The sequence below is a fragment of the Cibotium barometz genome, chromosome 58, assembly GCF_041138505.1.
Source record: "Cibotium barometz isolate CiBa-2024 chromosome 58, ASM4113850v1, whole genome shotgun sequence".
NCBI lineage: Eukaryota > Viridiplantae > Streptophyta > Polypodiopsida > Cyatheales > Cibotiaceae > Cibotium > Cibotium barometz.
The window spans coordinates 26,554,507-26,579,638 of NC_141103.1; the positions used below are offsets into that span (position 1 = coordinate 26,554,507).

The window sequence follows — 25,132 nt, forward strand, 5'->3', positions numbered from 1 at the left end:
GACTTCGGTCACTTCTTAGAATCAAAACACACTTGTATGAAACCTCACAGCCTCCTTACCTCCCTTTATCTCCCTAGGTTAAGATAAAGATAAACACATCAAAGGTGAGATCATAATTCATGGAAGAAAAGATGAAAGGCTCAGGAGAAGTAAGAATTTCTGCCAGTCTTGCAGCTCCAAACAAGAGGGCAATTCTTTGTTGGAAGAAAATCTTCCAACTCAGGATTATGTGAACGAAAACATACGGGGAATGTTGGTAAGGTTCATCCGTTCGAATTGGGCGATTTGGATAGAACATCTCAAAGTAAAAGAATATAGCAATCACTTACAAGAGGATAAGATACATGGGATTTGCTTTTTGATAAGAGATTAAGAGGAATTAACCATTATTAAGAAGAAATAATGGCCAAAATTCTATAAAAATAGAGATACACAGAGAATTACAGTTTTAAATCCATATAGACTATACAAAAGAGGATTACATAGGTAGAGATTGAAGAGAGCTTTGCGTCTATATAAAAACTTTCAAAACAGGAAACCGAGCGAAAAGTTATGAAGCATTTTACTACAAGACCATAAAACTATCAAAATTCACCTAAAAGCTAGCAACTTTGGGAGAAATTCTGATCATCAATGAAGTAAAGGATTAAGAAATTAGTTACATGAGTGAAAAGAGCATATAAAGAGCTTCCTAGCCATATGATCAATTTTAGAAACCAATACCCAAGTGATGAGTAATTGAAATTTGGGTATTAGACGACAAAAACTACACTTCCCTCTCTTTGCATCATGAAACCTCAATTTTCACATAGCCTCTTGCCTTTCATCTTGATTTGAACGGGAGAGGAGGGCTCCTTTTATAGGTAGAGAATCACCCTCTTCCATTGTTACAAATTATAACATAAAAATCTTCAACCCTTCAGTGACATAAGGGTAGATGTCACCATCAATTGTCCTACTAGGCTGCTAAGTCTTCTATTGATTATTAAATTGAAGACTTTTTTACTTTGAAAGTGTGATAAGATAATAGCCAAGTCTAAGTGGCATGTAGGTGGAGATCCCACTTACACATGGCTGAATTCTCCTCTTCCATGTAGGCATTCTAGAAGAGTCTTTCCCAATTATGCACCTACACACACTCCTCCACATGCCTTCCACACTCCCCAACTTGTAGTCTTATGGTGAATATTATATTAATAATACAATTAAAAGCCATGTGAGCATGAAGGCCCACTTTTATTTACCACATCACTAGCCTATCTACTATACCAAAGTATTTATCAAGCATACTTGTGGCATTTACAATGTGTGCATCCTAAATCAAGTACAACCATTATATTTGAAGATAGAATGCTGTTATCAAGGTAGCCTCCAAGCCACCGTATCACCACACCGTTATTTCATTGTGGGCGCCACAATCTTCTTGGACAAGCTTCCACCTTATTACCATTGAGAAACCATCAAAATATGTACAAAATTGAAAATGAAAGATATCAATTTTTCATGTCATAATGTCTATTGTCATAATATTATGATTAGCTTGAGGACTGAGCATTTGTGCTTAACATCATTGCATGTAGGAAAATCTAACCATACCATGATAGAATCTTCAAGAGGAACCATGGATGTTTTAGTTTGTGTTTTAGCTTCAGATCTCGTTTCGGTTTCATATTCCCATTCACTCTCATCCTTTTTTTGGCTCTTAGCTTTTTCAATAATACCCAATGTGTACAATGGTACACTCGGTCCAACTGAATTCGGTTTGGAAACTTGAGAATCCTTACAGTCCTGTTCTATGGAGCTCTTTATGTTTGGTATAACTCATGTTGAGCCCTTAAAGGTGCAAGTGCTGATGCTATGCTGGCTTCACCATGAGATAAGAGCATTCCTCCAAATGAGGTTTTGAGAGACTTCTTTAATTTCGTAAGGGATTCATCAAATTCCTCACGTGCTTTCTCAACCGCATAATTCGTGCAATCTATCTTCTCTAATGACTCTTCTATAGAGAGTATGTCTTCCTCTTGAAAGGGGAAGTGGTACTCCTCTGGGTTTTGTATTTTGGTTGCTTTTTTAGGATTGGCATTATGAGGTTCAATCATAACCGGTGATCCTGTAAGACACTCAACCATGCTAATTATTCTCTCCTGAGCTTGCCTTTTGCGTTCCACATATATCCTGTGATCACAATTTTTAATTTGGGGTGGTTAGGCGGGTTCTAGTTTCTTGTGATTGGTCTATTAAGTGCATTGGGGTGACAAATCAAAACTTGTTTTTTCCTCACTAAGTGACGTACTAGAACTTGTTTCATATTCTGACTTTCTTTGGATCATCAAGTTTTCATTATGTTTGCCCATGCAACGAGAACAAACTTGGGCTTTTGTCTTCTTTCTGTGTCGCACATTTGGGTGTTGTGGTTTGAGTGGTGGCCTTTGAGGTGGATGCTTCTGCATCATGTGTAGCTTTTGTCTCTTTTGGGTTTATGTTTTCCACAAGTTCCTTTTCCCTATCCTCTTTTTCAACTTTGGTTTTGATAGTTTATTGCCTCTTGTTTTTCTTAGGTTTAGAAGGTTTTGCTTGCTCTTTTGGTTTCTACTGTAAAGCATGTTCTACTACCCATTTAAAAGTGTTATCTTTTGCATTCTTTTTTATTGTTTCTTGTGCCTTGTCTTGCAATCGCATAAGCACACTCAAGGGCATCGTGGATAATTTCCCGTTTTGTACACACTTAAGATGTTTAGAGTTGTATTCTGTGAGACAGGTTGCAATGAAGTAACTTGCCTTGGGCAATCTTGGAACATGTGGTTGATGCCATAGTGTTCACATAGGGGTTGCAAAGTGTTAGTGATTATGGGCATGGAAGTATTCCAAATTGTGCAATCAGCCACTTTGTGTGGTCCATGACAATAGAAACACTGCAGTGTTCGATTAACTGCTTCTTGAGCAGTTTCTACCCTTTGGACTATTCTCCGAGGGGGAGTCACTCATAAATATGTAAGCGTAGCATGTGGGTTCAACAAAAGTTGTTTTTAAAATCCCTTTTTTACACATTATTTTACATACAGAAGGGTACCATTTAAAGGGAGTATTTACACATTGAACAGAAAAAGGGTGTGTTTTATTCATGAAAAATTTACAGATAAGGGGTTTTTAAATTAGGCCTTGAACACACATGATATAGAGAGCTTACATATAGTGAACCCCCCGAGGGGCTATTTTTGTTTGGTGCACAGGAGATGGAGGTTTTGAGTTATTTGTAGATGAATTGGGACATTAGGTATTGTCATGACCAAAGGATTTACAATATATGCAATACAGAAAAACAAGTGCCTTGTATGTACAATGGGGATTGGGATGGTTGTAGAGTGATTGCACTGAACACAAGAAGGCATTTCGCTCCTCACTTGTAGAGGCATTAAGGATGTTTGGTTTTGAAGGATTTCATCCTCTTAGAGATGTCGATTGAAATCTTTTAAGCAAGGCTGCATAGAATTCACAGAATGACAATTTCGAGATCGATTGTTCTTTTGCCATTGCTTGACTTGGTTTATATGAGGAACATCTCGTATCATGATCATCTTCCATCTTGTCATCTAAACGTATTGCTTCTTTACAACATTGATCAAATGATTCTGGATTAGATACAATGATTAAGTTATGTAAGTTGTTATTCTTTAAGCCCATCATGAAACATCTCTTCGATTGAGAATCGTTTAATTTTTCCCATGACTCACATCTTGAGTCCAAGAGTTTTATTTGTAGGATAAAGTCTCTAATGGTTTCGTTTGGTTTACGCTCAATTGAATAGAGTTCTCTTGCTACATTCCACCAATCACCTTGTCTTGAAAAGCCGTGGATAAAGGTTGTTTTCAAGGTTCTGAAGTTGGTCTTGATTTCTGGATCAATGTGATGAACCATCGACTAGCCTTTCCCACTAAGCATAGGTTCAACACATGTACCTTCGTGGGGCAGTTGGGATTTCCAAAGGCTTTACATCTCTCTTCAAATATTTGAATGAATTGAACAGGATCCGTTGTTCCGTTGTATTTGCCCATGATTTTGGAGATTTGTACAGCCGTATTTTTGTATAATCAATAAAAGACTTAGCCTAAGAGGACAATTGATGGTGACATCTACCCTTATGTCACTGAAGGGTTGAAGATTTTTATGTTGTAATTTGTAACAATAGAAGAGAGGGTGATTCTCCACCTATAAAAGAAGCCCTCCTCTCCCTTTCAAATCAATGAATGAAGCCTCCTCAATTGAGCATTCTGTGTCATTGCCATCCTCTTATCTTCAAACCCTTATTCAAACACTCTCTTTACATGTGAATGCCTCATTAAGCATTAGCTCCTCATGCTTAATCCAATTTTGGACCTCTTTGATGATTCATGACATAGACAAAAGAAAAGTATACAAAAAATATGGCATAAAAACCTTTACATGGGGAAAGTAAAAAGTTAGCATAGAGAAAGTAAAAAGCTAGCATGAGAAAAGTGAGAACTCTCACTGCTTGAGCTATAACTAGTGTATAATTGGTTTAATTAGACTACTTTCTTCCGGCTCCACTTGCATTGTGTAACATGGTAGGTAACATTATTTCTTGAGCTATAAATAGTGTATAATTGGTTTAATCATACTACTTTATTCCGGCTCCACTTGCATTGTGTATCATGACCTTTCTTGGGTTTACAACTCTTTGAATTGACTATAGAAGAGGTCTAGAGATTAACACCTATAGAGCAGCATGAGTCACGAGAAAGATTGGAGCAACAATATGAGATGATGAATTCTATTAGTTCTGACATGCAAACCCTTATCTTGGTTAGTACTCTAATAAATTATCATAATACCATGCAAACCCTTATCTTGGTTAGATATGTAAACCCTTTTCTTTGTTAGTACTCTAATAAATTATCATAATACCAAGCTAATTGTTGAAAATTTACTAAAACTTAACAATCCTTATACAGTTTTGTGGAATGAATAAAGAAAACTTTTGACACTTTTCATGAGACATGAACAATCCAAAAAAAACAGTTGATCTAGAGGAAAGAAGAAGAGCAAAACACTATGTAAAAAACACTAGAAATTGGAATTAATAGATGAGTAAATACGTGTATGAAGTGCTCTGTAATAACACAGTCTCACTAGAAATAAAAGCATCTATATTAAACAACATCAATAGAATAATATATGGTCTTGCTTATGTGCTATTCAGAAGTGTTTTCTCCATAATGAAAAACTATTGCTCATAGTTTTTATAAAACTATTGCTCAAAGTTTTTACTAGAAGATTTTTTTGGTGCAACTTTTTTTTGACGTCTTCTGTGGATTTTCCAAAGAGATTAACTCATGCCTTTTTTGAAGATGAAGAAGCAGAGGGAATTCCTTTTCTTATCTTTGACGTTCTATTTGTATCTGTTGTATGTTCGCCTTGGTCCAATGCTATGCATCTAGCATTTTTTGAATTAATGATGCTCGAGTTAGGCACACGTAGGCATTTGAATAAAGTTTATGAGAAAACTAAATAAATATAAAATAAATAGTATTAAGGGAATCATTCTCTGAATACCAGTAAGAAAGATAAAACCATCATCCAATTTCTCATCTTCACATCATTTGTTTCATTGAAAAAATGATGCTCAATAAATTTTATTGTGTTGGCAATAACTGTCCAGCCACATGTGTGGGCATCCATCTGGAAAGGGACTTATTATAAGATGAAATTTTTGATATCATAATCATCTCACTTAGTTAACTAAAAATATTAAAATAAAGGCGTACAGGCAATTTGTTGAAGTATTTCATTAATCGTACAAATCTTCTACTAAAGCCGTATGCTCTATTATTCTAACCATATGCTCTATTATTCTAACCATCTTCTACTAAAACCGTATGCTCTATTATTTTAACCATATGCTTTGCATATTTATACATTATTGTAACTAAAAAAAGAAAAAAAACATTAAAGTCATACAGAGAGATATCAAGATGTACATAGGGGATGCACTTGATTGGGGTTTCCATTATCGCCGCATGGTGAGGTATCTTGAAACAAATACTTACAATTTTGTATCTCCAGACCAAGAATTGAGTTCATGAAATATGTTACTTTTTGTTCAATATCAATTAAGATCTAGTGTCTCCTAAAATAAGATACTAAATAAGGCACATTTTCATTAGTATGTACTTTCTCAGAGAGAAATAGAGAGAGGGAGCACCTTTCATGATAAGCAAACAAAGAAACTTTGACAGTATCGAAGGGGACACCATTGAACCAATGTCTCAATTCATCGTCTATTCTGCGAATCTCTGATGTAAGCTGAGAAAGTAGGATCCACTATCCGGATGTCATCTGGCTTCTCTCCTATCAAGAGACTTCATTTTGAAGTTTCATAAAGAATTTATTTTGAATACTATTCTAGACTATCATGAAGGGGACCTAGTGTATACCTTAAATTGAGAGGAATGAACACATAATTGATCTCCCTTCGCTAAATTGACATGTCTTTAGATGTTGGCAAATAAAAATTCCCTCTCCATCATAGGTAGAAATGAGGCACACATTGAATCCTTGAGACATGCCCGAGAAGTAATAAGACTATATTAGATAAAATGGAAAAAGTCCCTCAAAATGGGAATGTATTTAAAAAATTTATTTTGGCCATAACTTGAACATGCAAACTCCAAATTTGTCGGACAAAGTAGATCTAGATTCTACTTTTCAAGCTCTTTCCAATGATATGTCACATGAATATGTTTTGACAAACTTTTGGATGAGTTTATCATACCCCCACTTTTTTCATGGGAATGGGATTTTTCCCACTTTATCTAATATTGTCTTTAATTGTTCATTGTATACCCAGTGTGATTTTCATGATAAGCAAACAAAGAAACTTTGACAGTATCGAAGGGGACACCATTGAACCAATGTCTCAATTCATCGTCTATTCTCTGAATCTCTGATGTAAGCTGAGAATGTAGGATCCATTATCCGGATGTCATCTGGCTTCTCTCCTATCAAGAGACTTCATTTTGAAGTTTCATAAAGAATTTATTTTGAATACTATACTAGACTATCATGAAGGGGACCTAGTGTCTACCTTAAAGTGAGAGGAATGAACACATAATTGATCTCCCTTCGCTAAATTGACATGTCTTTAGATGTTGGCAATAAAAATTCCCTCTCCATCATAGGTAGAAATGAGGCACACATTGAATCCTTGAGACATGCCCGAGAAGTAATTGTTCATTGTATATACCCAGTGTGATAACTATCTTTTGTGTTTCTTGAGAAATATATTCTGCAAGTTTCTAAGACTCTTCCAATTTAAAATCAGCTCCCTTCCTCGTATTTATATTATAAGTCACTTCTTCAATCTTTATCCTGCCATCACATGGTTTTCCTGCTTGGAGGGATATTTAGTATTTCAAAGGTTTTTTTATCTGTCCAAGGGACGGGCTCAATTTATTTATCAAATCTATATTGCACTCTCCTTAGAGAGTGTATATCTTTATCTATAAGTGTAACCCTGTGAGGATGTGCAACAACTAATATGTAACTGTCTTATATAGAAACTCAATTGAAAAATCTTATGAAGCCTCTTTGGAAAGAAATTTTGGGAATAACTCTCGTAAGTGCCTTTTGTGCTTTTATGATATCTCTAAGTACTAACACTTTTTGTGAAAACCATCAAGCCCTTCTATGCTTCTTCAAAAGACCTATCGATTTCCCCTTTATAGCTACATGCTCTTTCTTTACAGTTACTATCTTAGCAGCAAGAACTATTCCTACCCCACATTTCTTTCTATCTTCATTTGAAAAAAAAATCAAAGAATATACGTAAACTGTAATGTGGGTACCCCACCGTGTGATGAGGATACAAGTGGGGCCCCAATTAGGGTCCTTGTAGCTTCTCCTATTGCATGGTGGGGTACCTTGAGCGGTTTGTGTGGAAATTCAAGGCTAACAATGCACTAAAACCCTAAGAAACACAAGATTTATGACGTAGACATGAAAAAATGAAAAAATTACTTGATGGAACATTATTGCTCTTAGATGTTGTCGATGATGCTAGAGTTGATGTGTTTGTTGTCCATGTTATCTATGGAGCCGCTATTGCCAATGGTGCCATTGGGACTGTAGAAAATGCAAAGGAAAAAAATCATAAAGCCAAATCTGGTGGGATTTAAAAAGGTTGGATGATTCGACACTACGAGATAATAGATAATTAACCTCAAATTTTTTTAAAATAAACTCATTATCCTAAAAATGATTCATTTATAATTTGAAATTGGGAAAGATTAATGCTAATGAATGTCCTTGGGATATGAGTCCTCGTGTGTTTTGGAAAAGATAGTTACTTTGCAAAAGGACACTTTGGAGAAGAAAAAGAGCTCACACATTTTCAAGAAAGAGCTCCGTTGCTCAAAAATCTTGAAAAAGAAAATCTATCTCAAAAAAGAAAGGGAGATTCGTTGCTATTTAAATTGAGATATGAGTTTTTTTAAAATGAACCAAGAAACCATTTCATACTCACATCACTTTTTTTAAAAAAACTTTGTTTTATGAACCGAGGGTTAATTGGCACAAAATGTGTAACATTTTTTACTCATATGAGTTTTTAAAACTTGCACCAGTGTAAATATATATAACACGACTACAAGGATATTATTTTTATTTATAGTACACTCTTTGCGTTTTAGGAGTCCTAGTCTAATTTGACTGAATTTTACTTCACAAAAGCTTAGACTACGAACATATGGACTCTCTATGGGAGGTAAAATCATAAATATTCATTCCTTGTTGTTGGATATGGTTTTTCCTTTTTAATTTTGAAGTTTTATTTACCTATGGTGCAATTTAATCCTTGTATTTGATGCACTTTACTCGTGGGTACCCTAGAGAATGCCAAAGAGAACCTTGGAGGCATCTTCTTTGCACCATGGTTCATCTAGTTCTATAGATATTATGGGTACTCTACTGTGTAACGAGAAGGCCCATGGAAACAAAGAGAGATAAAAAATGTATAACATTTGTTTAAACGGAGGTTTATGGTGTCACTTCACACACGATGCAATTAGAGGATGTTGAAGAGTTAATTGAAGAAGAGAGTCCTAGGGAGAAGCTATTAGGTTTCCTTTACAAAGTTAGTGCATACCAAAAATTTAAAGCTATCATAGAAATATTCAATCCCAAGATTAATATGGCTGACTTAATAATAAGAACTTCTTCTTACTATGAAAGCCTCTTTTCAAAATTTTAAAGGATTACATATGGTCATTCATCGGTTATTGAATCCAAGGATTATGTGCATGTTAGTGATCTTGTGTGGATTATGAGAAATGAAGACTCACAAAAGGATACATTTCCCTGCCAGAGGATGTAAAGTGCACACATACATGTACTGTACACAGAGTCAGAAAGTACAAGTTTCTATTGGAGGATGTTGCACTAATGTGCTACATATACTTAAAAGTTGATGGAGATAACAACAATGACGGTAAAAAAGACCCCACCATACCACTACAAACTAATGTATATATTGGAGATGCAGTAGAACATGAGGAGATAGAGAAGCCTCTGGAGCTTGAAGCTAAGTTAGAGCTTAGTAAAGAACTTGAAATTGAAAAACTCAAAGCAAGAACAATAATTGATGAGAAGAATGTTAAGGAGAAGAATTAGAAAGATTGGTGAACTTGTCATGCCTATCATCATTCAGAACCAATGATAAGAACTTTGTCTTAGTGTCAAATATACAAATGATGTTATCCTTAAGGGAAGATTAGTGTCTTAGTATCAGATATACAAATGATGTTATCCTTAAGGGAAGATTAGTGTCTTGCTGCTATTACACAAATGATTGAGGATGAGGAGGATTGAGTGGATTTAAGACCAACTTCTCTTATTTGTACATAGATACAGAAAGTTATGTTGATGCATCTAAGGCCCTCAGTGTCTTATTTAAGGAAGCTTCAAATTACGCTTAGAATGGAATACCAACAGAAGAAGATTTTTTTGCTATTCAAGAGAGGTTGGAACTAATAAATTTTTAAAGATCAACCATACCAGAGTCTACCAAAGAATAATCACCTCAAACACATGATGATTCATCTCTAGTTAGTGACAAAAACTAGCAGGTATTTCCCAATCTTATCCTTGTTATCAATTTATGTTGCATAGAAGGTGCTTTTTGCCCTTCGCAAAAGGAAGGTTCTCTACTACTGTGCAAAGAGAAAACTAGCATTATCCTTGTTTTTATCAATTTATGTTGCATAGAAGGTGCTTTTTTCCCTTCGGTAATGTTCTCTACCGTGTGAAGAAAAGATCTTGGACCTCATAGATGCCTTTTCTATCGCACACTGTAGGTCACCTCCATAAATTTATAATTAGTTCTAATCTAATGAATTATTATTTTCATCAGCTTGAGACTGAACACGATGTTGGATTTCTTGGATGAGCTGGTGCAAATTGAGGATAAACAATTGGCAATAACTCTAGGCTTGGTCATTATATTCTTGAAATGAATAAAGAAGCTCTTGCCATTTTTCATTGTAAATACTTTGACAGCCTAGTCTTGAGGTTGCATTACTAGCACTTAAGGTAGTTTTACAAGGTCTATTGTCCCCTCAAATACTGATAGTTATACTTGTAGAGAAATTTAAAGCTATTAGGAATTTTGTATATTCACTTGGGGATTGGGCTATGAGATGATCTTATTTTGTAAATTACATAGCACATGCATTAGCAACTAATAAGATGGATAAAAATCTCCTAGTAGGATTTTGAGATTTAGAGGTGAGATTAATAAAACCGAAAGAGGAAATCATCTTCTTACCAGCGTCCCACTAATGTTTAACTTTTTTGTAATTGCGTTAAGATGTTGTTTTGTAACTGACTTTTTATGATACTCTACTTGAGCTCCAAATTTTTCACTTGATTTATAAATGGTGATCATTAATAACATATCCTGGATCTTTATGTGATTCATCATATGGATAAATTGTATATATAATATTTGTCGGGTAATAAAGAATCTATCATTATATAATAAATTTACTAAAAAAATAGAGGTTACAATCACATTAACTAAGTTATTATCGAAATGTAACATAAGATTTTGAAACTCGACAATCAACTATGTCATATTGACGAGTTGTCTTTGTATCCCATTGCTCACCCAAGAGAGATGTTTCATCCAGTCTTAAGTTGGACTATATGTAATCTTTATTTTCTTCAATTCTTTAAAAGTTGAAACTATATGTAATCTTCATTTTCTTTGTCTTTATAAGTTGCAAATAAGTGAACAAAATATCCAAAGGAAATAAACCAACTAAGGCGAATGTATTTTGAGCCTCTGTTTGGTTTCATTAAAGCTTGCACATAATTTTGCAAGTTTTACCTTACAAGTTGCAAGAATCATATTTATAGTAGGTTGTGGCCATTGGAGATTTGAGAGTAACGGGAGTGACATGGGTTGTAAGGAACTATACTTAATATTTCTTAAGGGCACAATGTAGGTTGTGGCCATTGGAGACTTGAGAGTAACATGAGTGACATGGGCTGTAAGGAACTATACTTAATATTCCTTAAGGGCACAATGTACAAGGAATCATAGAAACATATATGTTATGATGCTAAGAAGCTAGTATTCTCTCCCTCATATAACAAAGTTTCAATTTCAATATGAAGAATGTTTAGCTTTTCACAAGCACTTTATAAGTAACCATTCTTCAACCATTGATCTGAAAGGTATACCAGACATAGCATATCTTTATCTCAAACATTGAATATAAAAACAATGCGCTAATTAATTAGAAGGCCCTTCTTATTGTTAGGCTTGTGTTTTGTAATTCGAATATTTGGATGCAAGGAGATGCATATACACATGTTGGATTAATACCTCCATTGTTGTACTCCCACCAATATTTCTACTTCTAAAGTTTATTATTCTACCTTTTCAATACTTTATCCAATCTCCTTTGTCCTTTGTCTTGACTTTGAAAAAACCCTAGCTAGAGTACATTAATACCCATTCAACCTTGTGCTTTGGACCTCAATACTCTCTATAGAACTTATACTTTTCGTCTTTCTAGCATCTACACATACAAAAGGAAAACTGTTTAAATCTTGTTTTTTGTCTTTAAAAAATATGTATATAATGGACATTATAGTAAAAATAAGACTAAGAATCAAAGAATAAGTAGAATGTAAAATGTTTTACCTTGTAGCTCTTTAAAGAAGATCTTGATAGATTAAATCCTTAAACCTAAAGTAATAACAACTACGTAAAGACAAATATCATGGAAGATTACCAAAAAAGTAAAACTCGTAGACCCAAAGACTGCTAATTACCTACTCAAAAAAAATCTTACAAACATCATTAAAGATTAACCTCCAAATCTAAAGTCTAAACTTAATTAAAAACCTAAAGAGTGATTATTACTTGCTCTTAAAAAAATCTTATGAACGTCACAAAAGTTTAACTCCCAAATCTAAAGTCTAAACTTAATTCAATCCCTACTCTGAAAACTTCTAAGTACCAAAACTTTTGACCACCAAAACTTCAAAATAGAAAGCTTAAGCCTACAAAACTTAGAACGTAAAAAACTAATCAAATAATCACATAAACATCAACAAGGTGTAATAAAAAATTAAAATCATAAGGACTTGAAGGCTAGTAGGCTAAGAAACATACTTGTAAATATTTTTCAAACAAAAGAAGGAGAAAAGCAAAAGCTATGTGATAGAGTTGAATAAGGAATAGGCAAAAGGGAGAGAGAGAGAGAGAGAGAGAGAGAGAGAGAGAGAGAGAGAGAGAGAGAGAGAGAGAGAGAGAGAGAGAGAGAGAGAGAGAGAGAGAGAAATGAAATGAAATGTTATATTAACATCTTCAAAAAGCCAAAGTGACCTATGAGACCAAAGTTACAACCATGTGACATCTGATACACTATCTAGAAAAGAAAAGAAAGGACTAAAGGTAAGTATCTAGCCCTACAATACATTAGTAGGGAGCATGCGGAAGCAGCAACTAGGGAGAGTGGGAAGCTAATGCTACTAGTCAAAATGGGGTACATGAGTACATGGATACATGAATACATGAATATGGTAGAAAGGGGAAAAACGAAATGTAAGAAGATGATTTTTTTTAAAATTATGGTCAAATCTCATTATTGTCAGGAGTACAAGGTACATCAACCACTTTCCAATATTTTAATATAAACCTCTCAATATTTATTTAAAAAACTTTATATTGTTAGAGTTGATGGAAAAAGATTCAAAAAGATCCATGTTAAATGGATCTTGAATCATAGCTCTCTCTTTGGCTAGACCATTATTTTTATTAGTACTTTCTTATGCAGCCCTGTTTTAGTCCAAATTTCACCTGATGAAGAAGCTTGTATGAGAATTTGGTGGCTTTTCGGCTCATCTTCAAAACGAATTTATGATGATTTGGCTTTAAATATCTTGTTTGACATGAATAATTCCAAGGGTTTTATATGTAATATTATGTATTAGGTGTAAGAATGAGTGGAGTGTTCATTGTAAATATCAGGTGTATGATTTATAAATACATTGGTATGGGTTATGGTTCTAAATATATAGAATTGGTGGTGAGTCATAAAATAGAAGTGGACCTTATGTCTACATGACATGGTAATTCTAGTAAAACAAGATCCATAGCGCATGCCAAGCTTGTGAAGGCATGTAGAGAGCGTGGAGTGTGGAAGCATGCATAATACAAAAGAGTCCTTATATAGAAGTGCTATGTGAACTAAGAAAACTTTTGACATGTATACTTGAAGGGCCTTTGTGTGGGATCAAGGTGGGGTTGAGCCTATACCTCAAGACAACAAATCTCTGAGCTAAGAAATCAAAAAGACACAAGTCAAAACTAGTCAAGAAGGACATGTGGTGATAATGACATCCATGCTTAGGAAATCCAAAGTGAAATACTTCTCCTCTCTTTGAATGTAATTCTTGAGAAGAGGGTGAGAAATCTCCTATATAAGCAGTCCTCTTGCTCACTTGTAAGGCATATTGGAAATATTGACATAAAGTAGTATATTAGCATATTGAGCCATAGAGTTTCCTTAGATGTTAGAGCTACCCTCACTCTTGCAGCTTCTTTCCTAATTGATGTGTGCTAGTAATGGAATTCTAGTTTCCTTGGGTCTTCATGGTGATGATCTAAATTAGTAATCTTGTCTATATATATGATGTGATGTAACATGCGTTGCGGAAGCGTGTTCATGATTAATGCTAAGCAAAGAAGATTAATGCTAATCTTGTGTCTAACAAAGACACAGAAGAGAAGGAGAGATAGACCTACTCTAATGTATATTGCCAAAACATGCTATATATACAATGATCTTATTGATTCATAGCTTCATGACGCATACCAAAGATCCCTGTTGCCCTCTACTTGCAATCGGACAAGAGAAGCTCATGCTGATCCACCACTGTGTCCTCGGTGCCTTGCAAACACTTGGACAAATGGACCCTCTTAATCTTTGAATGATGATCCTAATGAATGCCTAATGATCCTATTTACAGGAAAAAGGTATGAATTTGTAATCAAGTCGGTTTTGCCTATTTTTTCCACAACATTGTCATAAAAGTCATATTTTGTGTCCAAACTATGCCCAAAAGGTGTCCCACCATTGGGCTATGTCTTAGGCACTTCCAGGAGCCTATGGAGATATGAAATATGGCCCTAAATCTACCCATATATTTGCTAATGAGAATATACAAGTCTATAAGCATCGGGATTAACGGATGCACATGACATCCCCTCCTGCTAAGCTTAGAGCACTTACATCTTTGCTCCGATCCAATTGAAGATTGCACTTCATATCCATCGACTCAATCCCCAAGCTCTCTAACTTGGTCCTCAAGTTCTCTAGCTCGGTCTTTGGATCTTTTGAAAACTCCTCTGAATTTGTCGAGACGACCTCATCCTCCTCCAAATAGGATTTGGAGAGATCCACCTCCTTGGGAACTATCGGGTTGACCTCATCCTCCTCCAAATAGGATTTGGAAAGATCCACCTCCTTGATATCAACAAGACAACGTAACCAATACTTTTCACACGCATGTACACATAAAGTAAGCTATGAATCGCTCAAGGGTTAGAAAGGCATCCCAATCTAAATCCATCTAGGAGAATTTATAAGCTACAAAAACCTAGGAACATAAATATTCCATGATTTCATTTAAGAATCCATAATTTACACAACATGGGAATATAGAAAATATGCCACGAATTCATCCTCATAACACATGCCTCGGCGGGGTGACAAGAAACTATCCTCAATTGTCCACAAAATCATTAATAATAATCATAGGCTAGAATCCCTGTAATATGCAATCAAGGACGGATAGGCGACAAGAGCATGATCAAGTAACCATTGAGAATCTTCAATTGGGTGAACTTTATATTTGACCAAATATCTATCTTCCATTGGGTGACCTTTATATTTGACCGAATATCTATAATAAACATTGCCTTTGGTTCTTTTCTAATTCAGTCTAATTAGATGATGGAAAGAAAAAGTTTTAAACAGATAAATATACAATAGATTATATAGTCGGAGCAAAAAGTTTTGTTATAACAAAATGAATTTACAATCTTCTATTGGTTTCCATGGTCACAAAGATCTTTCATGAGGAAGGACGGATTATAAGGTTTTCAAGGAAATCTTCACGACAGATAGAGGTGTCATCTTCTACTCTATACCCACGGATTATTCCATTAGTTGGCAAAACTGAATATTTGGGAGAAACACTCATGTGTTGTCTATAGGTACCATAACATAACAGGATTCATGGTCGTTTGCCCAAATTTTGGCCCACTCGTCCTCTTGGGGGAAAACTGAATATTTGGGGGAAACACTCGTGTGTTGTCTACAGGTACCATAACATAACAGGATTCATGGTTGTTTGCCCAAATTTTGGCCCATTCTTCCTCTTGTTTGCCCAAATTTTGGCCCACTCGCCCCCTTGTTTGCCATTAAATATATGGATTAATGCTTGGAAAATATGTGCATTGCATGTTGAAATGTAAGTGAGACGAAGGCATTCAGCCACCATAAGTTGTAGAAGTGTGGGTAGCTTGCATGGATTTTGCAGATTCGGATTTGTCATTGTACTAATTTTTTTGGCAAAAAGAGAGTCAAAATATGTTAGTCGTGGGAAGAAATTTGAAATAATATTACCTTGATCTTACATGTAAGTTTTTTTTGAGAACATGTTCTATTCGTTGAAAGCGGGATTGTTGAGATGATATGCGACTATATATTGAAAGAAAGAATTCTCCATAATCATTCAAAATTTCGCTTTTGACTTTAAACCTTGATGTTTAACAACCTAAAGAAACTTTGAAAAGCCCTAAACTTTGGGGTAGGAGTGAAAAGAAAGAGAAACAATTAAACACTTAAAATTTTTGCTAGGTTATATATATGTATGTGTGTGTATATATATGTGTGTGTGTATGTATACAACCTTTAGTTGTTAGCATAAAACAAGAATTTAAATTTAGCTAAACTATATGTGTGTGTAAGCTAGACTTACATTAGCTTTAGGCAAGAAGGTGGAGAGAAGGAAATGGCCGGGCAGTGCATAGGAGAGAGAGAGAGAGAGTAATTAAAGAATTTTTTAAAAAAAATTTAAAATATTACAAACAAAGTTTCAAAGGGGTGGATCGTACAGCGCGTAGGCAGTAATTACAGAGTAATTTAGGACGGATTTTCTCGCCGGCCATGAGCAAATTAAAACTAGAAAACATGCTAACAATGGTTTACAAGCCTCCAAGATAAGGGAAATTCATCTATGGTGTCTAATCCGAAAGAGGGATTCCAAACAGAAAGATGGTTTTTGGATTTGAAGTGGTTTTCAAAATGGAAAAGGAGTTTTCCACCTTGAATGGACCATTGGGTAAAAGAGTTAGGGATTTTTGTTATCCATTGGGCAGAAACTAAGCTTCTTGAAAAACCTTAGGCTTTTGTATGCTTTGATTGAAAATTTTTACCTTAGGCCAAGCTCTTATCCACTAGCTGTTCACTGCTTCAATCAATTGCAATCAAATGACTCCTATACTACTCTTGTGGGAGGTTGACTTGAACCCATAAATATGATTGCAATGAATAAATATTGAAAAATAAATAGAACAAAACAAAAACAAGATACTCAATACTCAAGATTGGGTCCAATCTATGCCCACACAACACGCTTCCTCTTGGTGTACTTAAATATATTTCATGGGTAGTCTTTGGGGTTCAAAAATAGTATAATTTTACAAAAATATCGACTTCCTCAAGAAAAGTATTCTCAAAAGTGGCTTGCTTCGAAAATAGCTTTCTTGAACATGCAAGCTAGGCTTCCTCTAAAAAATAGGTGTGAGCCTTAAACCTTAAAAAAGTGCACATGTATTGAAAATTAAAATATACACTAGGGAGCTTTCACATGTCCCAATTAACATATATGCATTGTCAATAAATATGAATAACATCCAAATAAATTAATGGCGCTTGTCGTCACAAAATCAATATTATTTGTTGATATTCAAAATTTATCATCTCAAAGTATATTTCTTGATTGTCACCAGCTCGCCTCCATTATCTGGTCCAATAATCTGCACTTGCATTAACTAGCTAATCAATTAATAAATTAATTGATTAAAATAAATATCCATGTAAAATTTCATATCAACACGACGACGCAACTAATACTTTCCACGTATGCACGGATTCACTCGCATATGTATAAAGTAAGCTATGAATCGCGCGGGTTAGAAAGGCATCCCAATCTAAACCCGTCTAGGAGAATTCATAACACCAAAAACTTGGGAATATAAATATTCCATGGATTCTTTTAAGAATCCATAATTTACACAACATGGAAATATATAAAATATTCCATTAATTCATCCTCATAACAGACATCCCCTCCTGCTAAGCTTGGATCACTCGGGTAATCCATACACCTTTGCTCCGATTCTGTTCTGGTCCAATTAAAGACTGCACTTCATATCCATCAGCTCAATCCCCAAGCTCTCTGACTTAGTCTTGAAGTTCTCTAGCTCGATCTCTGGATCTTCAAAAAACTCCTTTGAATTTGTCGAGATGACCTTATCCTCCTCCAAATAGAGTTTGGAGAGATCCTCCTTGGGAACTATTGGGTTGACCTCATCCTCCTCCAAATAGGATTTGGAAAGATCCACCTACTCGATATGCAGTTCTGGTTCTGGTTCTGGTTTGGGTTTTGGCTCTAGCTTTGGCTCTGGTTCTGGTTCCGGCACGTGCATCTCGGGTAATGGCACCTCCTCGAAAACACACGTGTCCACGTCTCCCGAGAACTCGTCTTAGAAGCTCTCTTTTCGTTGTGTCAACGCTCTCGGTCATGGGTTGCTTCACAACCCTAGATGATTCCTCCTTGGCCTTTGTTGATGCTGCCATGAACTATGTCTATGTTTTCTTGAGTTATGCCCATCTTTGCTCGTACAGAAGCTGGCCTTGACGCACCTCTTCTTGAAGCTTTACTCGATGTGCTTCTTTCTCGCATTGCCGACGGTCCTCTTCTATGAGTTGTTGCCTAAACCCGGTGATGATTTGTTCATACTAGGCATAGCGTTCTTGTTCCCTTTTGTATCGTTCTTCATCTTCCCGTCTTCAACAACTCTGCATAGTCTCATACTCATGCCGTAATTCTTCATTGGATAAAGTCTTGAAAAAGTCATTGTCCATTGTCTCTAAACTCATGATATTGTTTTGCTATTCTTTCTATTGTAATCAGCCCAAAACCCTAACCCTATAGTTCTACATGCTTTCTAAACTCCCTAGGATCATACTAGGCTGCAATCTAGACTTTCTAGCACTATACTATGCTGAAAATGAGCAAAAAGCTAATAAAAAAACATAAATTTAACACAAAAATGTAAATCCTAATTTTGCCTGCAAACCCTAATTTAACATGCACAAAACGTAAGCTAAGACCTGTCCTAGGTTGACCTAAGCTTTAATACCAATAACATGCGTTGCGGAAGTGTGTTCATAATTAACGCTAAGCAAAAAAGATTAACACTAAGCTTGTGCTTAAAGACAAAAGAGAAGAGATAGACCTAATCTACTATATATTGCCAAAACATGCTATATATATATATAATGATCTTGTTGATTCACAACTTCATAATGCATACCAAAGATCCCTGTAGGCCTCTACTTGCAATCAAAGAAGAGAAGCTCCTATTGATCCACCACTGTGTCCTAGACTCTGACAAATGGATCCTCTTTATCTTTGAATGATGATCCTAATGAATGCCTAACGATCCTATTTATAGGGAAAAGGAATGAATTCATAATCAAGTCAATTTTGCCTATTTTTTCCACAAAACATTGTCCTGAAAGTCATATTTTGTGTCCAAACTATGCCCAAAAGGTGTCCCAACCATTGGGCTATGTCTTGGGTATTTCCAAGAGCCTGTAGGGCTACGAAATCCGCTGTAAATATTTGCTAATGAGAATATACATGTCTATGAGCATCAAGATTAACTACTGCACATTACATATGATGCATACTTGTGTTAATATTATCTCATATGGTCTCCTTATTACCTCTTCTAGAATGTGTCTAATTGAGACTTGTTCGTCACTTCTCATTATACTTCAACAATTGTGCATTTAACAAGGTCACAAATGAGGAACCCTAGCATTTAGATCAACGAGTGTACAATCCTTTGGTGAGCCCTAAAAGAGCGTCAATGTCAATTATTTAGGAGCACACTTGTTATTCGATCTTCCACATCGATTGTTGCACAAGGGTGGTCAATGAAACATTATCTTTCCGTTGATTTTGTTTGAGGATTAACTTTTAACATTTATTTTGGTGTGTGCCCATCTATTGTTTTTGTTACAAAAAGTGGTATAATAAAAATCTACTTTATTGATTACAAAAAGTTTAGTCTTTTTGCCAATTGTCTTGATGAGGCTAAATGCTGTGATCACCTACTCAACCTAGGTCCATGGCACATGGGGAATCACCTACAACAATAGTCTTTACACCTTTGATGCTGTTATCCCACCGTGACTACCCTTCTTGGCATGCTTGCCACACTTGAAATCACTTCTCAATTTTCAGCATCCAATGACTTAGGTGTGCCCTTGGGGACCAGCTGAAATTTCCAAGTATAAGACACTCGAGGACTTCAGCAGTAGACCCATCAGAGCAGTCATTACAGAAAACTCTAATATTAAACAACCAACACAATAGAATCTCACGAGACACAGTAGGAGACAAAGTTGCTCTTGTATTCATATGGAATGTACCACAACTCAGCATCTGCAGCGGCCACTTGCCTTCTGTGCACCATTCTGCTATGATGTGTGCTCTGACTCCTATGTCAAAATGTGGTCCCTTTTGTGTATCTCTGTGCAAAAGATTGTTACTGTTACTTGTTACTTGAATAATTGTTCTTGATCTTGGCAGATCACTGCAATGTATCTTCAACATCAGATAGAGTCGACTATTGTCTAGAAGGGTGAGGATTCTTTTACCAGTTCTTGCGCGATCTCCATCACTTGTCGCAGTCTGTAACCTAGTTTTCTGGTCAGGAGGAACTGATTCTTGGATCCCTCTCATCTCTCTGGTCTGGTTCCCACCTTCTGGTTTCATTCAAATCCAAGGGTTCCTCTTGGTTCAGGTTTGGTATCTTCTGTTCCTATCTGGATCGTATCCAAGTTTCAACCCACCCTGGATGCCTGGGTGGGTCTCTCCATCTTCTCATGTTTTTGTTCCTTCTTCTTCATGTCAGTGGTCCCTGTAGTTATTATGATGGGGTTTCACACCTAGCCCCCATATCTTTGTGCCTGTTGCTGTCTACAAGGGGTATTAGTTTCCCTTCCTATATGCATCACCAGCTCCCTCTGAATGGTAATTTATCATGTTGGGGCTCTAAAGGTCTGTTGCTGGGGGCTCTATGGAATGTCTATTGCCATTACTGGCATGAACAAACATATGAGTTCTGGTGTGAAATTAGTTCTGGGGTGAAAACCTCAGAGAGAAAGGGATGGAGAGAAGTAGTAGTTTTAACACCATAGCCAAGCCAGCAGACCATATATGATCTATATGACAGCACTGAAGAGCGAGCAGAGAGGAAGAGAGAGAGAGAGAGAGGACTATGTCCACCACCATTGCAAGAGGCAGTGAACTCACACAGAGTTCTTCTGCAGGTATTTTGAAAGAAAAAGATTAGTAGACGCTCCAAACACCAAGTACAAAGTACACTATGCCACAAGATCTCTAGACCAAGTGGTTTCTACACTAGAATAATTTATTATGCCCCAACATAAAACTAATCACAAACAAGAATCATCATGCTGCCTTCGTAGAGGGCCCAAAATAAACCAGTTTAAAAGGACCAGCTTGACCGAACAACGACAGCAGGTGTGCGCGAGTGCTTATTTGACACATACAGCAGACCTGGCTGCAAGGTGAAGCCTCTTCCACAGTTAACTTTCAGAAAAGCCTCCGCATGCAGTTGTGGACCATTAAAATCTTCCCCATTATAGCCCGGATAGCCATCGTGATTACTAGTTGACATACTCCAAAAATCAGGCCGAGAACCTCCTATGCTTGCTCCCCAATCAATGCCACTCCTGGAAGTCTTTGATAGACTTAAAGCCCATTGAAAATTTCCTTTATCTGAATCTTGCACCGAATCCCCTTTTTCTATTTGTGCCCAACCACTAACACTTATATTCTCGCCCAAATCCACTGAGCTTGCTACAGCAATTGAAAGCAACGCAGTTCCTTTGCTCTCCAAAGCATCCATGCCGTATTTGAGATCTGGAGCTTCCCAATTTGATTCAAAGCTGTTGATATGCGAAAGAGACCCACCAAGCGGATCCTGACAGGTCATACTGGACCTGCTTGTCTTCAAAGACTGGATTTTCGGGATTATGAGAGGCCCCATTTCACTCCAATGCAGACCTATAGAGGATGGAAGTGGAGGGCTGGGCCAATACCGATTCAGGCCAGAAAGCGAGACAATAAGACCCTCCGCAGGCTGAAGCAACAACTGACCCAGGGTGCTAAGACATAGGGGATCGCCTTCAGCCACATTAGGTCCCATGGTGGAGATATGGTTACCCCAGCCTGAAAGATATTGTGCGAAGGAGAAGGCAAACCTCGAACCACTCACAGTGGCCCCGAGTGCAGATCCTTTGCAATGATTAAAAAGAGCAGGTCCTTGGCTGGAGAAAACTGTAAGCCCCTGATCCTGCAAGAGGCCAAATCACAACTGGAAAATCATCCTTTTACTGTGAAAAAAGAGATAGCATTGACGCTATCTATGCATGGTAATGTACAATTTACAACAGTGCATACCTGCAGGACATTGATAATCTCTGTCACATCTTTGCCCTGTGCCCCAAGGGGTACAAATGAAAAGGAAATATCATTACTCATTTGTGTCACATACTGTAATTTTCCCAAACTCATGGGTCCTCCAAGAGCTCTGCCATCACCCACACTGCTACCTTGGCCTGACACACACTGTGTGATTAGCACATCCTTCTCCCTGAATGGAGTCTCAAAAGTGAACCTGACATCCAGTCCCGTTTGCATCCCTGCTAGCTCCAAGGAGCCTCGTGAGTGCCTGCTGCTACTATCCTCCAGCAAAACAAATGCCATTCCAGCTTTCACCTCTCCCTTCAAATGCGTCCTTGCAGCTCCTGACAGATCCGATTCTCGGTGCACTTGGGCCAACTGTTCTATCTTCTCGAGCCTCTCCCTTATCTTCATCAATTCGGAGAAAGCTTCCCGTTGCAAGCGCCTTAGAGCTTCGGTCTGCATGTGAAAAGATGTCCATAGATAAGGTACTTACACTAACAGAAGCATGTTTTTTGAATGAGCAAGCTTAAGCCTGTGACGATGCAGTGCCAATGGTTAAAACACTCACATCAGACTGCTTTGCTGCAGTAGAATTTCCTCCGGTTTCAGAGAGCTGTTTTGAAGCTGCAGCAACACCTTCACTTGTCGAAATTTTTGATTCGTCTTGCTCAGACTGCTCTGCTTTGTCTGATGTTTCATGACCACCAGTTTGCTTGGCTAATGCGGAAGGTGCAAGCTGAGCAAGCCAGTCTATCACACCTTGTGGCCGTTGGTAGGCAGCTGACTGTTCATGTGCAGAAGCGTGTGTTTCATCATCATGTAGACTTCCCTGACCTCTTGAACTTTGTTTCTCAACCCGCAATTGCTCTGGCAGAGACAGAAAAGTATCCAACTTCATTTCCCTTAGCTTAAGTGACAATATTCCCCACTCTCTGACACTTTCTGCTAAAAGGCCCTTGGCATCCAAAACTCTCGCTCGATCTTGTGCTTCAACCTGCATTTCATCATCATTGTGATTCCAAAAAGTGCCTCCATGTGAGTAATCTACTTGAGCTGCAACGGCAGGGTTCTCAAGATTTTCTTCCAAAAGCTTCCATCCACAATGCAAGATGTATCTGCTTAAGTGAGAAAAAATGGTATTCACAGCTCTGATTCCTTGAGAGCAGTGGCTAGCCTCTGAAACACCATCAGAGTTCAAAGAGTTTATTTGGCTACATCTTTCATTGCCATTGCACAAAGTATCTCTATTGTTTTTTAATACTTTTCCATCAAGTCCATCATCGAGGGACGGACACAACTGCATGCTTGCATTTGTAATGGTTCTGAAGGAATCGTACATGTTCCGCACAAGTTCGGTAAAACCAGTGTCCTCCCCATCAATGCGGGTTATTCGGCTTCCTTCATCCTCATTGCTCAAATCGCGTTTTTCAACTTCCATTCTTGAATTTTTGTCTGAAAACATATCCCGCTCCATGTTTAGTTCTGATACATTTATAGGAGTAATTTGACTTTCTTTATTGTAGTTGCTCAAACCATCTCGATTAGCATCTGATGGTTTGGCATGGTCAGTGGAGGATGGAGATGGCGGCACAGCCCTAATTATGATGTTTGTGCTGTCAAGTGCTGCCTTGTGTTCTGAAACCCCATCTTCATCCATGTCTTGATACAATGCATGCATGCCAATAAGGGCAAGGCCATTGTAAGCATCAAAATGCCCTTCAGACCCAGAATTGTGCCCCCCATGACCACCTCCACGTCCTCCTGAACCTGATTTACAACCAGCATCATCCCCTCCAACGAAATCCAGGCTAGGGTTCGCAAAAAACTCATTAGGGTTAGCAGGATATACATTAGGGTTAGCAATCTTTTGATAGAGCTTTCTGAAACCCAAAAAACCTCCTGCCGGAGCAAACCCTCCCCATGTTAAAGTCCCCATTACCCATCCCCTTTGCCTACAGAAAGATTCACAAGAGCCACATTCACATCCCATCACCATCCTTTCCACATCGCAGGATGCATCCCCCCAATCTGAGACTGTGTTTAACAGTTTGCTGGCTGGGAAGATACCGAAATGATGCCCTGACTTATCAGCAAAACCTCCAGTGTTTTTGCTTTTCTGCAGAAAACTACCGTGAAAAGCCAAGAAGCAAACGGATTTCTGAGGGGATGAGGGCAATGCAGCTACCTCACCATGGATTCTCCAATGCAAATCAGCATCTAATGCCCTGGCTTGTCGAGGCGATGGGGACCTTGGCAAGTGCAGGAGGGCCATTGATGAGGTTTACTCAAAGTGAACGCCGATGTCAATTTTATCATCTATTCCTCATAACTCACCACCATACAACCTAGGAGATGACGTGTCATGTCAAGTCTCGGTGGATGGCGTCCCCACACATGGTACATGATGTCACTAATGACTGCTGAGCATGCTTCCAAACCTAAGGCTGGGTTCACATTGGAGCGACGGAAAACATACTCTCAAACACACTTTTCCAGGTGGAACTCTTACGAAATGCACACTTCCGCCATCCAACTGTTCACATAGGGAGGGGGAAGTAAAAGGGAGCCTGACTTCTTCCGCCGCCCACTGTGAACACTAGGGGGCGGCGGAAGAAAGAGTAAACACCATACCAAAAACCATAGAACAAAGCTATATTATGTCCACAAAGCATAGTGTAACTACATAAAATAAAGAAGCCACACTACAAACCACAATAAACCAGACAAAAGACTTGTATTACAAAGG

The 25,132-nt window shown here is 37.3% G+C and overlaps 1 protein-coding gene across 1 annotated transcript; it reads right to left on the reverse strand.

The window, feature by feature from the left end:
- Nucleotides 1–20,284: 20,284 nt before the first annotated feature.
- On the reverse strand, nt 20,285–24,828 carry LOC147606088 (uncharacterized). The gene is made up of 3 exons (XM_086792349.1): nt 22,955–24,828; nt 22,381–22,842; nt 20,285–22,273 (listed from the first exon to the last, which is right to left on the reverse strand). The coding sequence occupies exons 1-3, from the start codon at nt 24,656–24,658 to the stop codon at nt 21,404–21,406; spliced, it is 3,036 nt and encodes a 1,011-aa protein (XP_086648475.1). The 5' UTR covers nt 24,659–24,828; the 3' UTR covers nt 20,285–21,403.
- Nucleotides 24,829–25,132: the final 304 nt, after the last annotated feature.

Excerpts from the sequence above, each read along its gene's own strand:
- LOC147606088 (XM_086792349.1), bottom strand. The coding sequence starts at position 24,658 with ATGGCCCTCCTGCACTTGCCAAGGTCCCCATCGCCTCGACAAGCCAGG. Across the intron at positions 22,843-22,954 it reads CTGCAGCAAAGCAGTCTGAT|ACCGAAGCTCTAAGGCGCTT; the intron begins GTGAGTGTTTTA and ends TTTCACATGCAG. Across the intron at positions 22,274-22,380 it reads AGATTATCAATGTCCTGCAG|GATCAGGGGCTTACAGTTTT; the intron begins GTATGCACTGTT and ends GGCCTCTTGCAG.